The 16,784-nt window shown below is 42.0% G+C and overlaps 1 protein-coding gene across 1 annotated transcript in view; it reads right to left on the minus strand.

The window, feature by feature from the left end:
* Nucleotides 1-270: 270 nt before the first annotated feature.
* Nucleotides 271-16,784, minus strand: part of AQP9 (aquaporin 9) — a 47,793-nt gene continuing 31,279 nt past the window's right edge. Inside the window, exons 4-7 of the mRNA XM_015070891.3 lie at nucleotides 14,243-14,380; nucleotides 12,549-12,667; nucleotides 7,074-7,291; nucleotides 271-2,175 (exon numbers count right to left, since the gene is read on the minus strand). Coding sequence (XP_014926377.1) covers nucleotides 2,001-2,175; nucleotides 7,074-7,291; nucleotides 12,549-12,667; nucleotides 14,243-14,380 — 650 coding nt within the window. The 3' untranslated portion in view covers nucleotides 271-2,000. The remainder of the gene's footprint in view (nucleotides 2,176-7,073; nucleotides 7,292-12,548; nucleotides 12,668-14,242; nucleotides 14,381-16,784) is intronic.

Consider the following 16,784-nt stretch of genomic DNA (forward strand, 5'->3'; position numbering starts at 1 on the left):
GAGAACCACTGCTCTCAAATCTCTGAGGATCCCAAGCCTGTGAATGCTACCAGGAATCACCTGGCCACCTCCAGACATGGTTCTCAAAGAAAGCTTAGACACATATAATTTAACTAACTCAATGTTCTCAACCCTGGCTATGCATCTGAATCACTGTGATATTTACAAAAGAATAACTGGGTATTAGTAATTTTTAAAAGCTCCCCAGGAGATCTCAATTTGTAGACAGGATGAACATATGTACTTAGAAGTCATAATACTCCTAAAAACTTAAAAAAAAAACACTAATTTTATTTCAAAGAGGAAATATCCAGGTAGTTTCAGAGCAAGGAAAAAAAAATTCCAGGTTGGTAGATGGTAGAACATAGGCCACTGGAAACATTTCACATTTACTTTTTGTTCTGCGATCATCACAAAGCAATTGGGAGAGTGGATACCTCTGGGAAGGCTGGGCTTTTTAACAGTTTGAGAATGAATCACTTGGTGTAGGGCAATTTCTCTGGTGCTTGTGAGTTACAAGCTTGTGTAAACTTGTCACCAAAGCAACATCAATTAGAGCACTTCACAGGGAAGAGCCTGACCAACAGGAAATTCCCCAAATGTAATGTTTGTGATTGGCAGGGAAGGAAGGAGGGGGAAGAGGAGCAAGATTTAGCAAGTGCAAGCAAGAGAGGCCTTCTGATAACGTTTTTCAGCACATGAAAAGTACAACCAAATTGCTACCTCTTTCCTTTGTTAGTGCTTCAGTAACAGTGGAAATAAAACCAGATGATAAAGGTCTTTATATTTTAGGATCCCAGGAACATTATGTCCAGAAGATGTGCACATTCTGGCAACTGCCAGTCCATGTCTTCTGGCTAGCCAAGAATCTTGGCCAGTTATTGATCTTCAGAAAGGTGTAGGATGCATTAGACAAGGCTCAATTTTCCTTGTGGCCTTCGGCAACTCACTTAACTTCCCTGAGCTTCTGTTTCTTTATCTGAGAAAATGGGAAGCATGGCATATACCTCAAACAATCACCATGAGAATTAAATTAGATAATAAATATGGAAGTGTTTTGTGAGTTGTAAAGCCCAGTAAGGTAATGCTATCTTTCCAGGGACCTTCTATCCTGAATAGTCCAGGTTCCAGTGGCTTTCAGTTTTGACTTCTAGGGCATGTGAAGAATAATGGATGAGTGCAGCCATTGACATCTTTTTTCAAACGTCTATCCTCAAGTGGACAATTAGGAAAACACATTTGAGTTAAAAATACAGAGTGATGAATTTTTCATGACTGAGGTTACAGTTGTATTTTAGGTTATTATATACCAAAGACAAGGAAATTAGTTGGTGCCCTCTAAAATGCAAAGAGCAAGAGATTAATCTGATAAATGGTTTCCATTAAAAAATTCCATTTGGTTTCCCAAATTTGTCTTGTCTTCTGAGGTTTCTGAATGCCACAATGTCCTTCCCCTGTGCTTTCCAGCTGTAGTCTACATTTCCTTTATTCCCAGGTTTGAGGAATATCTGTATTCATACAAAGATAGTGGCATAACATAACTACAGAGTTAATGCTAATCCGTGGACATATTAACTGAAATCACTATTTTGTCTTTCAATTTAGTTTTGGTTGATACTCAAAATGTAATCTTTGTGGAATTTGAAAACAAGGCTTTTGTAATGTCATTTCATACAAGTAATGCAGCTAAGATCATCCAAATAAGTCCATGGTCAAAGTTCTAAGTGATTAGTGCTCCTCCACTAATAAAGATTCCCATCAAAGGATAAAATAAACAGAGCAGGGAATATTCAGTGCTATTCTGGGGGAAGCTGGTGGAGAAGAGGTCGGCATTTGCAAGCTTTTACTTGAATGCTTTTACAGTTAGGTGCCTCACACGACTAACAGAGAAAATTGGATGGATTCCATCCTAGTCTTATGAAAACACAGATGCCTGGATGCCATCTTTTCTGAAGAGAATACTAGTTCAGCCAATTGCAAACCCAGAACTGAGCACACTACTACATTATCACACTAAGTTCATATTTATCTGTTTTGTCTTCAGTTTGTTCTGTCTCGAAGTCTGGGTCAGGGTCTGGGTGGTGGATTTCAATGACAAGCACATAGATGAGGCCTCCAATGACAGCGCCAACCAAAGGGCCCACTACAGGAATCCACCAGAAGTTATTTCCAGCTCTGAAATCAAACAAGAAATTAGTGATATTGCACTTGGACCTTTCTCCTGATATTATTGTTTAGTTATCCACTAAACAAGCCAGTCTTTCTCAGGCTCATGGTTCCCTTTTAACTCAGCAAGAACTAAGCATAAGGACACTCACTGTAGCTTGGCAACCATCATCCTGGATTTTCCATTTACCTGATTTCAGATGATCTATTCCACTTTCCTAAGAGTACTCTTGAGAGAATATGCCCCATTTATTTTCCTTTCAGAAAATATAGTCCCTGAACCCACTGTCAAAACTGAAGACATCTAGGGATAGTTCAGGTTGATTACTCAGGAATTGCCTTTCTTGTATCCTGAAATGATGAATCCTGGGGATAATGAATGGAAAGGTGTGGAGGGGTTCCTGGAAATCATCCATCTATGAGGGCAACCACAAAATAAACAATCAGGAAATGTTTATCAATGAATGAATTAATTTTAAAAAATGAAAGGTGGATATATGAATTACCTACTAAATATAATTTAGTTACATGCTTATTTTTCGAGGTCACAGCTTAAAGTTCCTCTCTGATAAGGGTTTTGTGCCATGATTCTGTCTTCTGAAGAAGTCTTCAATGACGGTACATTATACTAAAAGTATAGTTATGGGAGAAAGCAGATGCCTTTGTAAATTGTCACCATCTTTTTCAGAGACAGGAAATTGATTTAAATAGCTCCATAGAAAGGAACATGATCTTCAGAAGCAAGCAAAACTGTACAATATATTGTTCAACGACCTATGTATTTCAGATAAAACTTTTTAAAGCAGGGGAATGGTAAACACAAATATTCAGGATAATGCAGAGGAGGCAGGGGAAATAGCAAGAGCACACACATATACTTGAGGACTTCACATTGTCCTACCTAGAAAAGGTTGATGGCTTTCCTTTTTATCATTCTGCTTAATAACTACATATATGTTCCATGTGGCCTTTTGTTTCTATCACAGTTTGATTAGAAAGGATAATAAAGGAAATAAGCCCTGCCCTTGAACTTCGTTCTTTCATCTGCATGGTGGTCTCTTCTACCTGGATCATTCAAGCACTCCAAAATCTTAGATTAGGAATGCAGGCTGGAGGGAAGAGCACCGAGGGTGAGCACAGCAGCCACCAGATGTCACTCTTACGGCACGGGAGAGAGGAAGCTGCTCTTGGCTGCTTTCTCAGTGCCCCTTCACAAGCCCCCAAGGACTTTTCCTAGGAGAGGCACATGGGCTTTAAAGAGCTAGGAGACTTCTCTTTGGTAAACACCTGAAGCAAGTCTAAGCCATCTAATTTGTCTACCATTTTGTTTCGTTCGTCATGATTTAATGGCGAATCTCACTGTCATTTAACAGATTAGTGTCCCAGATATCTTCCAGGACACATGTGCTCTTTTCACTGGCTGGGCTCTTCCTTCTGTCAGGTCTGAACCTGTTGTGCCAAGGTCACAAGTCATAAATGAAGGTCCTCACATGTAGTATCCTTCTTGGCCCAGTCTTAAAAGTCCACAGTGTCATTTGCATGCTGTGATTGGGATATCCCAGGAAAACGTCTGTGTTATTTGCTCAAGGTACATACCATCATCAGGGATTCATTCCTTTGGGTAAACTATTTAAAATATTAACAATACTCCTGAGATCCTTCATCTATGAAGTCATAAACAACTTAATATGAATTAGTGGAGAGAGCTTAGATGGGAAACATCCTAATATTTAAGGGAAAAGCAATAGTCAGCTAGAGTCTGTTGACTTGCCCTCGTTGGACCCTCCGGTGCTCCACTCCTCCATCATCCTCACTGCCTGTCTTACAGGGGCAAGTGAGGACTTGAGAATAAGGCAGTCTTGGTTTTATCTGAGACCGTGGGTGTAGATCCAAGCTGGGATATCTTCTGAGATGCTTATCAGGGATAGGGAATCCTGAAAGGATGGGAGAGTCTGGGAATACTTTGGAGACCTGTTATCCCTCAAAGGTTTTCTCAGAAATTTTTGATGATTATCGGCCAGCCAGCTCTTTCCTAACTGGCTTCTGATCCTCTACTCTCCTTTTTATCCATTTTATGTAGTGATGTCAGATTAATTTTGCTAAATTGGAGCTCTAAACACATCAAACTTTTGCTCTAAATCTTTTGCTACTTCCCATAATCTACACAATAGGGAGCGGCCAAAACCCAATTTTTTCATTCTGGGAGTTTAGATCCTCTGTGATCTAACAAGAGTTGTCCTTTCCAGCCTTCTTCATGCACCCTTCCAGATAGACTAGATCACATGTCATTTGAACATTTGTCTTCGTATACAGCAGCATCTCTGCCTGAAATATCCTCTTTGTCCCTGTTTAAACATGTCCAAATACTATAAAATGTCCCTACTTCCACCCCTATAATTCCTAAATTTGAAGCTGAAAACCGTTCAAGTGCTGGTTTTAATGAGTCAAATCTGTTTAATGCCATTTGACAACTTCAACTTGTGTAAGAGCCTATGCTAACCCCTCTGAAACAAAACACAAATAAAGCTGAAGGACAGCAACTGGTTTTTGTCATCTCCAGCACAGCTCCTTGAATGAGAGCCCAGGTAGCTGCATGGATGAATAAATGAATGAATGAAGGGAGAAGACCCTGACAGAGGGACACGGAGCTCAATTTGGCACTAGGTGATTGTAGCACTTTGCCACAGACATGATCTCCTGCATATACATAATAAAGCCAAGAGAGAGTAGGGAAAATCTCTGCCTATCTTAGAACCACGATCACTCTTAGAGCTTTGGATGAATCACCAAGCAGGGCTCAAAGGGAGGCCTTTGAGGCATCTTTGTTCAGGGTCTGTGTGAAGCTAATTGAGGTGACCTGGTCATGGGGGCAGTGGTCTCCTAGAGTGAAGCTCAAGAAGGTGGAATTAACGAAACTCATAGGTTAATTCTGGGCTCTGGTTATCTTTCTGACATATGTTTTTCATTCTCTGTTGGAAGAATACAAAAGATCCTTCCTAGTTGGAGACATTTTGTTCAACCTTTTCATGTTCTAGTGGTAATCATTCTGGAACAAGAGCCCTTCACCTGTGGTACTCTTTTTTTTTTTAATTTTTTTTTTCAACGTTTATTTATTTTTGGGACAGAGAGAGACAGAGCATGAACGGGGGAGGGGCAGAGAGAGAGGGAGACACAGAATCGGAAACAAGCTCCAGGCTCTGAGCCATCAGCCCAGAGCCTGACGCGGGACTCCAACTCCCGGACCGCGAGATCGTGACCTGGCTGAAGTGTCGGACGCTTAACCGACTGCGCCACGCAGGCGCCCCCACCTGTGGTACTCTTAACAATTTGTCTGAATAATTCTTTGTTGTGTGGATCTGTTGTGGGTACTGTAGGATGTTTGGCACTATCCCTGGCCTCTACTCACTAGATGCCAGTAACAACTTTCATCTCCACCCTCCCCAGTTGGGACAACCAAAAATGTCTCCAGGCATTGCTAAATATCTCTGGGTAGAAAAAAATCACCTCTCTGGTTGAGAACCACTGCTCTAGAAAATTCACTGCATTACTAGTTTCTTAAAGATAGGGGATGTGGCTTGGTTTTCTTTGTATCCCTCTTCTCTTAGGACATGTCTGGAATATAGTGTTTATCCATTATTTTGTTCAGACATTTATTAACTTCTATGAGACTCTGTATATGACAGACCCGAGTCTTGTCACTGGGAGTGCAGCAGTGAGGAAGCTGCCAGGTCCCTGTCCTCAGCATGCTTATACTCTAGCAGCTCTCAACCCTGTCTCTGGTATTCTGACTGGTATCAGTTATTTCAATAGCTAGTTTTTCACATTGGAGAAGACAACCCAGCTTACACTTTAAGCTTACACTTAAATAAGTCATAACATGTATATGACTATATGTATAGGTCAGTGTTTAGAAACACTCAAGTCTTTTCTCATAGCAAATATCAAACTAACATTTCCTTACACATGTCTCTCCTGCCTCTCTTTCTCTGTATTAGAGCCCTGTTTCCTGATGAACCAAGTGAGTTCCTTTCCCAGAGAGAAATGTGATAAATGGATGGGGACAGGCCACTGTGATTTTATGGGGCAAAAGTGGGAAGGAAGAAATGGGTACAGATTGTCCTGGAAGACTGGTCCTGACAGTTGGCATGTTTCCACAGCACATTCTGAGGTAGAAAGCATGGCGTCTTGCCTTTTCTTATACACAGGCTCTCTTTTATGTCTCTTCTACCAGGGACTTCCTACTCATACCTCAAGACCCAACTCAGCTCTCACTTCTTCAGTGATGCCTTTTCCAATTTCCCCAGGCATAGCTAGCTAGTTACTCTCTTGCCTAGCACTTAGTTTTAGGAGTTGCCAGAGCACTTATTATGTTGCTCAAGGCTAGTGTCTTAGCTGATTTTGAAATTTCCTTACCTAGCACAGTGACCACAGCACAGATAGTGTTCAGTAAAGATAGGTTGAATGACTGAAGCATACATAGCATGATTCCCTAGAAAGAGCCCTATAGTAGTATCGGAATATGTAAATTCTTGCCACAACTTTGTATCAAAGTGAATCTGCAGAGAAGTTATACAACCAAAATATCCACATAAAACCATATATCAATTGAGGATTGATTATTATTATGTAGGACAAGGCTATCTCTTCTGGAATTTACCTGGAGCCTCTCTCTCTGTCTCTTTCTCTCTTTCTCTGGATCTGTGTCCATGTCTGTCTTCCCCATCCATCCCCTACCACACTGCATACCACAAATCACTAGTGAAATATTCCATACTGATGACCAGAGTGTGCCCCTAACCTCCGTGCTCCCGTCTGAACTCTCTTTGACTTCCATAGTCCAAACACAGCTCTCCCCAGTAAAGCATAGCATGAATCTTTCTCTCTCCCCCGACACCACTGTTACTTACGTGAAGACCTCAAACCCCCATCCTGCCAAAGCAGTGAAAAGCCTGGGACTCAGGTCTCGAGCTGGGTTCATGGCACAACCACTGTTCAATCCCAAGGAGGAAGAAATGACAATAATCAGGAGGCCGATGGCAATGGGTTCTAGGCCTTTGGGGACTCCCAAATTTCTGGAGTCAAAAATGGCAAAGACAATCATGAGGAGGAACATGGTGGCCACTACCTGCAGAAGGAGAAAATACATAAGGGATTGAACTTGTATTCTACTCATTTGCCCACTGCAGAATTTACCCCCTCTTGTTAAAGAACAAACCTAGTAATGACTAACATGTATTGGTGAGCAATCCTAGATGTGGGTGCCAGTGTCATCCTCATTCACACATTAGTTTCGTGCCAAGGTCAAACTCAGTGAGTGGCAGTCAGGTGTGGACCCAGAGAGTTCAGCTCCGGTGACTCTTACCTTCACTACACCATTCTGCTAAGCTACTACCCAGCTAGCTAAGCAATGAACTAAGGCCCTCAGTCAAACTGGCAAGACACCAGTGGATAAATGGGTAAAGGAAATGAACAGAAAATTCATAAGAAAAACAGAATTAAGAAACAAATAAGTGGGAAAATCTGATTCATATTGGAAAAATGCAAACACTACTAAACATTAGGGAAATGATACCAGTTTCCTCAGGCTCTTCTGGCAGAACTAAATGTACCACTCTCAAAAGGAAATTCAGCAGTAATTTAGCAATATGCATTAAAAAATCCATAAAACTATCTATTCAGTTTGACCCAGCTAGGTATCTGAAAACCATACCCTGGAAATAATCTAAAATATGAAAAAAAAATCATAAAACAAACATGCTCACTTCAGCATTATTTATAGTGCTAAAAAATTGGAAGAGATCTAAAAACATATTAAATAGGGAAAAAGCTAAAAATAATAATGGGAGTGTCTATTTATGGTCTACTCTACAGCCATTAAACACAATAAATATAAAAGCTATATGATAATATTTAAAAGTGCTTATGATATTAAGTAAAAAATATATGCACGTTGTATTTCATATTTTAAAAACGTGCATAAAAGAAATACTGTAAGAAAACATTGTAAGAAATATTGTAAGAAATACAATAATAGGTATTCTGAAGTGGTGCATTCTAGTTGGTATTTTCCCCACTATTTATTTTCTATATTTTCCAAACTATTGTTTTACTTACTTAACCACTAATTGATGGACACTATTCACTGAATACCTATTATGTGCCAGGTGTTTCATATGTTTATCTCATTAGCACTTCCTAATAACCATCAGATAAATCCTATTATTATTATTATTATTATTATTATTATTATTATTTTAAGTAATCTCTATACCCAACCTGGGGCTCGAATTCACAACTCCAAGATCAATAGTTGCATGCTCCACTGACTGAGCCAGCCAATTGCTCCAAGACAAATCCCACTATTACTCTCAGTTTACAGATGAGGAAACTTGCAGAGAAACAGGTTAAGAAACTTGGCCAAGGACACACAGCTCATAAGCAGAAGAATCAGGATGAGAACCAGGCAACTGATTTTAGAATTTGAGTTCCTCATCCTTTCATCTGTTTTCCAACACAAGAAGATTAAAAGTATTTGTATTCAAAAAATCATGTTATCCCAAGGGTGCTCTTCCCTGGAAAGTCTTTTCCCACTCTCCTGCCTGGGAGAGTGGGAAAAGACTTTCCAGGGAAGAGCTTCCACCTCTGGACTTCCATTACATTCGACTTTACTCCTATCACAATCCTGATCACCCTGCTACAGAGAGATCTGCTTACTTGTCAGATTGGGCACCAGACCCTGAACGTTGAGGAAGGAACAGCCATGGAGCTGTATCTGGCTCAGTAGATGCCAACAAATATCAGCTGAATGAATGACTGTTTGTTAATTAAATTGTGGAATATCCTTGAACAATACTTAGAGGTAAACAGTTTTGTGCTCTTGAGATAAACTGACCCAGAAATATAGCCATGGTAGCCAGAGTTCTGTTGTGTGTCCACTGACTAACAGTTGGTACTCTCTAGAACTCTCCACAAAGCCTAAAGAATACAGAACCTTCAGGGGTCGCCCATGGTTGGAGCATCAGAGTTTTCTAATATTCATTTTCTCTACTTAGCTATACATAATAACTGGCTTAAACCCACGGCTCTTAGAGAAACTGGCAACTCACTTTGAGAAAAGGTGAATGAAGTGAACACAGTGACTGAGGCTTAGGAGATCATATGGGGATAAGCATCGGGTAAGAGATGGGAACCCTCAGTGAGGCTGGACCTCCACTGACCAGAAGACCAAGCAATTTTCTTATCACCAAGATACTCAGTGGCACATCTTGAAGACAGGAATTGGAAGAGCATGTAACATGATATAGGATTGCATTATAAGAACAAGGTTGGGACGGAGAGAGGGCTGGCTAAAGGTTGAAAAATAACTGCTTGTTGAGGGATTTTACTGCTACCTACCGTGTATTAAGCAGGTATTATTGATGCCATTTATCAGAAGACTAACCTGAGGCTTCAGTTGGTTCTGAGTGACTTGTTTCAGGGCAGATGCTTGGAAAGAGGCAAGACCGGGCCCCATCTCCCAGCACACTGCAGAATTCTGAGGGAGGCTTGTGTCACTCTCCTGCCCCCGGAGTGGCGGTGTGTCAGGGATGGTTTGGCCCCAGCTAACTCTCAGGAGGAGTAAGGAGGACAGCATTGCACCAGGACTCAGGGGGGAAATATGTGGGGCTAGAGGCTTCACTTTGCTCCTCACATTCTCAGAAAAGCCTGAGAGCACAGGGATGAAACCCTGTGACCACACTGAATGAAGTATGCAAACCACACTGAATGAAGTATGCAATGAAGCCACTGCCCTTTTCAATGCAAGCCGGGGTTTCAGAGAGAAAGTCAGTATTCTTTCTCTCTTAGCTCAAATGGAAAGGACCTGAAATCACAGGAGACATCTCTAAAGGTCCCTCAACAGCTCTTGACTCTGCTCCCCTCTTCTTCATTATAAGATAAACTGTGCCTGAATTTAATGGAACGTAGGATCCCTAGAAACCCTACGTTGGGAACGTAGAAACCCAACTGTTTGGCATCCCCAGAGTCCATTCTGAGGCAGCCCCTGCATCCCTTACTGAGTCAGCAACTGCGCCAGTCAATGTGAACTGTTCCCACCCTCCCTGTCCTCCTGGCACTTTGAAACCATTATCATCTAGCCATTCTCTCTCACTTAATAGAGACTGATGCCCAGAGGGGTAAAGGACGCCCACCATCTTGTTTCCAGCAATCCTGCGGTCTCTCCCCTCCCGTCTTTTTCTGTGTTGCTGTCCCAAGTTTATGAAACAACTTCCCTCCTGCTCCTTTCCTTCAGATGACACAAGTTTTTCCTGGTTTCCAACTGGCTAATTTAGTCTCCAGGCTGGAAAGGACCTTAAAGGGGACACATCCCACAATGTCCATCATCTGGTGTTTGAATCTCTGAATCCAAGCTTTCCAGCCCTGGAGGTTACCCAGAAAGGCCTACCACTAGACAGGCCTAATGACTGTTGTCCTGTGACAAAAGGGTCTATATTTAGCCCAGCCCCAATTGCTAGAAGAGTCTTCCTTTTATTGAATATAACTTGATCTCACCATAATTTCATTCATGTAGGGATTAAATATTTTATAATTAGTATATAAATACTGGTGTACAAATTTCACATACTCAATATATAAGTATAGTAATAAATATTTATTGAGTACCTGCTGTGTACTAATTTCCACCAAATCTCCATGGAGGGTATACACACCAAGTCTAAGTTTTTTTGCACTTGACACTCCCTCAAATCTTTGAAAGCTACTGGTACATGATGATCACATACATCCTCCCCAGCTCCTGCACGCACACCTTCTCTAGAGCAAACATCCCTACTCCCACTCATTGCTGTGTGACCTTTTTGGATCCTCTCTTTCAGTAGTATGTCCTCTTGAAGTGTGACATTTGGATGAGTCTGATACTCCAAGTATGGAAATAGAGTAAGACCCTAAACTACTTCATTTGGATACAATCCTTCTATCTTTTCAGCTTATGATAACATTCCTTTTTATGGCAGCTACATCTCTCTGTGTCTTTTCCACCAAAACTTTTCTTATCATCGCAGCTCACTTAGACTCTCTGTTCCAAATTACTAATGTGACTCCTACAGTCCAGTTTCCCATCTAATTATCCTCAGTTTTGCAATGTTCCTCTTGTTCTTAAGTGATCATTTTGTTTTTCACTAGATTCTAAATTCCTGAGCAGAGACTGTTTACATTTTCCTCATATTATTCATTTTATTCTTACAAGTAATTTGATAAGTACTACTACTATCCCCACTTTACAAATGAAAACCTGAGACCCTGAAAGTTCAGTAGTTTAGCTAAGGCTACTCAGGGAGTTGGGGCAGAACTGTTATTTTAAGTCAGGTACTCAGACTCCAAATCTTGGATCCTTACAACTCCTGTTTACTTGTCAGTCCCTCCAGCTCCAACACAGGGCTGAGCATATAGAAAGTGCTCAAGAAAGACTTGTTGCCTATTTGGTTTATTGATAAAAGTGGGAAGGAAAAAGGCTCAGGACATGAGGGCATAGTTTCTTTCATCTATCTTAAATGGAGGTGGACAGAGTTGGCAAACTGGAAGATTCATTTTATACACATGCTCACTCTTCCCTGTCCCACTGTATAAATCCTGATCACAAGAGAACAACTTAGAGTTGCTGGAGATGTCCTCTCTCCCCTTTTTCCTCCCTCCCTCCCTCCTGTTCTCCTCCTACCCTTCCTTCCTTCCTTCCTTCCTTCCTTCCTTCCTTCCTTCCTTCCTTCCTACCAGGTTGACCAGCAACCTTCCTGGGATACAGTAAGGCAGGAAGAGACTATCAGGTTGTTAATGTTGATCCTCCAACAAATAGACCAGAATAACTGTTCATTTGGCTACATCATAGATGGTGGGTGCAGCTTGTTTAAATGCCAATAAGGTGGAGACACTTCTAGCTACCTTGAGAGTTTAGATAAACCTGTGCATATGAGGAGACACAGAGGATCAGTGATACTCTAGGCTCAACTACCACACTTCACAGTCCTTGAATTGAGATAGAAAGGTCTTTTCTTATGGCCTCCCCATTCAGATCATAAAAGAGACTGTAATCCTGACACAAACCCTATTTGCTCCTTTAGGGGTTGAAATGTCTAGTCATCTGCTCTCTTCTGGACCTCAACCAAAGTGAAACAAGTGTATGTATTAAAGAGGAACCAGAAAACTTTTTTAGTAGTGTCAACTTTGGTAAAGGAAAAAACTTGTTAACAAAAAGCTTGGGTTATGCCTAATGACCTCTGACTTTGGAAACACAGCCTTTCCTTTCTGCTAGCCTATAATGCAACTATGATTTCCCCTTACTAGATCATATATTTTCACCAGAGTTAGATCTTTGTTAAATGTACACTTACTTGGTCTGCAAATGCATTTGTCAGGGACAGATATGGAGCTGGGTATGTCGCAAAAATGTGTGCTGTTGCATTTTCTCCCACGATGAGCAATTTTCCACCAGCAAAGGACATAAGTCCATCTATGGAAGACAGAGCTCTGGAACATTAGTGTCCTCCTGGCAAAGCTGAGTGCAGCCTATGTCCTGTTTGTGCTAAATAGCTACAATCACTCAGGTTCAGCTTGGCAGATCCACACTGTTTGCCACTCCTCACTTCATAGCGTGGTAGTTTTATGGTTTTTTTTTAAGTTTATTTATTTTGAGGGGTGGGGGAGGCATGGAGAGAGAGAGAGTGGGAGATAATCCCGAGCAGGCTCTGCACCATCAGCGCAGAACTCAACATGGGGCCCAAACCCACAAACTGTGAGATCATGACCTGAGCCGAAATCAAGAGTCAGGCACTTAAAAGACTGAGCCAACCAGGAGCCCCCATAGCATGGTAGTTTTAGAGATGTCCAAAGAAATTCCAGGATACCAGGTCAAAGATGGAAAGCCCTGGTTGCCCTCTATGGTTCACTCCAAACTTGAGCCAAATCCTTAGCCATTGGATCTGGGGAACTAATATTCTCTGGGGGAAATTCTTGGAATTTTTGATATCAACCAAATGCCAAAGTGGAGCTTTGATGTACTGTAGGCAAAACTCATAATTCCCAGAGGGTTCTCAGTAACCCCCAATATGAGTCCAGAAATTGGGGGTGTGCTGTGGTACAGTGAAGATGCCCTCAGAACAAGGGAGACAGCAGTCCTCGACACAGCCAGCGCTGGCCCCAGTCCCTCCTGCCACAGCAGCTGGCTCTCCAAGTTTCTGATCTGGGCTGCGTTTCTCTGTCATTCCTCTTAGGCTCTCTTTCTCAGAAATACACTCTGTGGGAAGAAGCCTCCTTCCACGTTGTATTTCTCTAAGGCATGGTTTCATAAATTCTAGTTCCTAAGGGCTTCAATTCAAGAGTCATAATGTAGGAGACTTAACTTGGGTTAGACAGAAGGAACTATTTTAACAGTTAATTTCATACAATCTCAAGATTTTTTAGTTTGAAGAGTCTTAGAAGTCAATTTTCTCATTTTCCAGAGAAGGAAACTGAAACAACAAAGTCAGATGACTTACTTAAGTCACACAGCTATTTACTCACACAGCACAGAGTTAAAGTCTGGGGCTTCAATCGTCAGGGCTGTGTTTTCACCCCAAGACTGTTGCAGAACAGAAGTCCTGGTTGTTGGACGGAATGGAGAAGAGATCCCCACCTAGCCTATTCTCAACTATGCCTCTTCCTTCAAAGACTTTGTTCCAGATTCTTTCTCTAAATACTTACTCATCATATCCTTTGCTACCTACCAGTCAACACCTCCTCTCCCAGCCAACTCAGAGAAAGCTTGCGGAGAAGCCACTGGCTTATTGCTTATTTTGTGCATGTTCACATTGTGGTACTGATTGGATCTAAAAATAGACTTCAAGTTCTGCCCTCCATTTAAGCTTGTGACCATTTTCTTAAATAGGCTTCATGAATTTGTCCTAATGATAATGTTGGTCCCATTATTTAGAACCTAGAATTCTTAGAACTGCCTGTCAACTGTGGAACATGTTCTGCTCTTGCCTTATCTTATCTCTTCCTACCAAGTAATTCTGACTTTAAAATCATGCCCAGCTGTCCTACTCACCATAGTAAATGCCAAAGAGGGCTGCAGCTCCTACAAAGGCTCCCAAAAACTGGGCTCCCACATAAAAAGGAAATTTGAACCATTTCATCCGTCCAAAGAGACACATTGCAAAAGACACAGCTGGGTTGATGTGGCCACCTACAAGAAAGATAAGATGATTAGGGATGTCAGCAGCAGGCCAGGGAGAATTATTATGAAGAAAGCCTTATCTAGAGATCCCAGGCAGAATTCAGTCTTCTAGGTAGAGAACTGTATGTGAAGAGACAGAGACTTAAGCATTTGTGAGTGTAAGTATGTGTGTAAGTGTGTGTGTTTGTGTTTGAGTGGGGAGGATATGGGAACTAGTAACCTGCAAGTGTCATTAGACACTGTTTAGAGAGTTAAGCTTTCTGAAAAGGGAGTCAGATATAGAAAGAAACTTGGACTCACGAGGTTTACTTTCTGTCTATATCTATCATCAATCTACCATCTAGCCATCATCCATCCACTGGGCTTTATCTATCTATAAAACAGTAACCTCAAAGAGATTGATATAAACTGATAACTTCAATATATTTTTAAGTCAATATATTTATACAATATATTGTTTAAGGTTTAAATCTGCATCTAGTAATTCCTTGGTCCACATCCAGAAGGTCTAAAACAATCTTAAGATGGAAAAGAGATGTCTAAGGGGAAATGAACCCTCATAAGCACTCTGAGACAGAGACCTCATTCTTCACCTTGGCCTTCACACAATGAAAGGCACATAGCAAGAGTTCAAAATATGAAAGCCGAATAAATAAATAGTCAGAGCATTTTATTCAGGTAGCTCAGACTGCAAAAGTACTGAGAGGGAAAGTTGTTTGGGAATTCGAGAGGGTGTGTTCAGGATGGTGCCTTGCAAAGCAACAGGTGATTTCTCCTGGCAGAGATGAGCGCACAGCCTGGAATACTGCTGGACAAAGCAGAGCAGTATAGTGGAAAGAACATGAGTGCGAGGCACAGAGAGTGCCGCCCTCAAGTCTTGGCTCTGCCAAGGTTGTTGTAACGATCAGATGATTCATATGAAGAGCCCGGGGTGGAACTGGAGCCCACCAGGCCCAAGACGGAAGTCTTATGCGAGCAGATTGAACCCTTTCAAGGTGCTGTTCTGGGCAAGTGACCCCCTTTCCCGCACTCAGAGACCATTCTGTGATAGAGACAACCTTAATATTTTATTTGTCATCACGCAAAGCTCTTTTGTTTTTCAAGAATTTATACTGCTTATAGAATGCTACATCAAAAACAACCACCATAGCCTAGGTAACAGTAGGCAGTGTGAACACTGTCACGGGGGACGTTGCAAAATTAATGGAGGAGTTGTGAGTTCCGATTGGCCAGATTTGAATGGCAGACCACTGGCATGTTCACAAGGAAGCAGGGTGTGGTAACTTCCTTCCAGTAAGGTAATGTTTTCTATTTCAAAACCAGATGTCGTTTGACCTCACCAGTCTGTGACCACAAATGAGATCTTATTTATATTTATCCCCAGTGCGCATTGGTTATTTTTGGAATCCTCAAAGAGGGCCTCATATGTGCCCACAAACCAGTATGTTAGCTGTAGCCACATGAGAAAGTCATCTCCCCCACAGTCTTCCTATCCTAGTCCCGTGGCTGCTGAAACAACCAATACGGGTGTCTGTGTGGATGTCAGTGGTAGGCTGGTGTGTTGTCCCTGCACCTTCCCACCAGTGGGAATGCACCAGTCTTCAAGGAGCCTCTCCAGAGATGGGGAGATGAGCTTCCTTTCCAACCCAATGCTATCTTGTATTAACCGGGCTTAGAAACTGCTGTACTTGTATTTTGGGGTCTCACAGGCTCTCGTGAACAACTTGGTCAGCTCTTAACCCTCACCCAGAAACAGCCTCTAGTGGAAACAGTCCCATCAGCTCTGGTTCTCACCCCTCTGGCCACAGGGGCTTAACCCAGGTCTAGGGGCCAGATGGGAAGACTTCACACCATCCCTCACCCTCTCTTCCTCTTCTTGCTGGTCTCTGCCCCTTTTTTTCCTATGGTGACCGCCCAAATCCCTGAGTATATCAATGGATACAAACAGACATGGGCTTCAGTGGTGATGAAAGCAATTTCTTACACTCCTAGGGCCTGGGGTCAATTTTTCTAAATAAATAGAATTCAATTCAGGGTGTTATGCAGGTGAAATATTCCCAAACCGTGTCACTACCTAAAAAACAGCTGAGAATGCACTCATGTTTATATCCCACGGTTTGTGGAAACCACACTTGTTGTGTGAACATAGGAGGGCCTTGGGGGGCAGCAGTGGAGCCTCCTGCATGCTTGTTTTAAGCCACAACTGTGATCTGTGCCTGCTGTCAAGGCCTGCACTGTAATTTGGCCTTGGCGCAGTCAGGATGGTCCCCTGTGTACTCTTGTGCTTAGGTAGGCAGTGCAGCCCTGGGATCACAGCAAAGGCTTGACGAGAGAGTGAACATAAACACTGCTCATGCCAAACAAATCACACATACAGGCATCTCTAGCCTGGACCACCCCAGGATCTGAGTCC

The sequence above is a fragment of the Acinonyx jubatus genome, chromosome B3, assembly GCF_027475565.1.
Source record: "Acinonyx jubatus isolate Ajub_Pintada_27869175 chromosome B3, VMU_Ajub_asm_v1.0, whole genome shotgun sequence".
In the NCBI taxonomy this organism is placed as follows: domain Eukaryota; kingdom Metazoa; phylum Chordata; class Mammalia; order Carnivora; family Felidae; genus Acinonyx; species Acinonyx jubatus.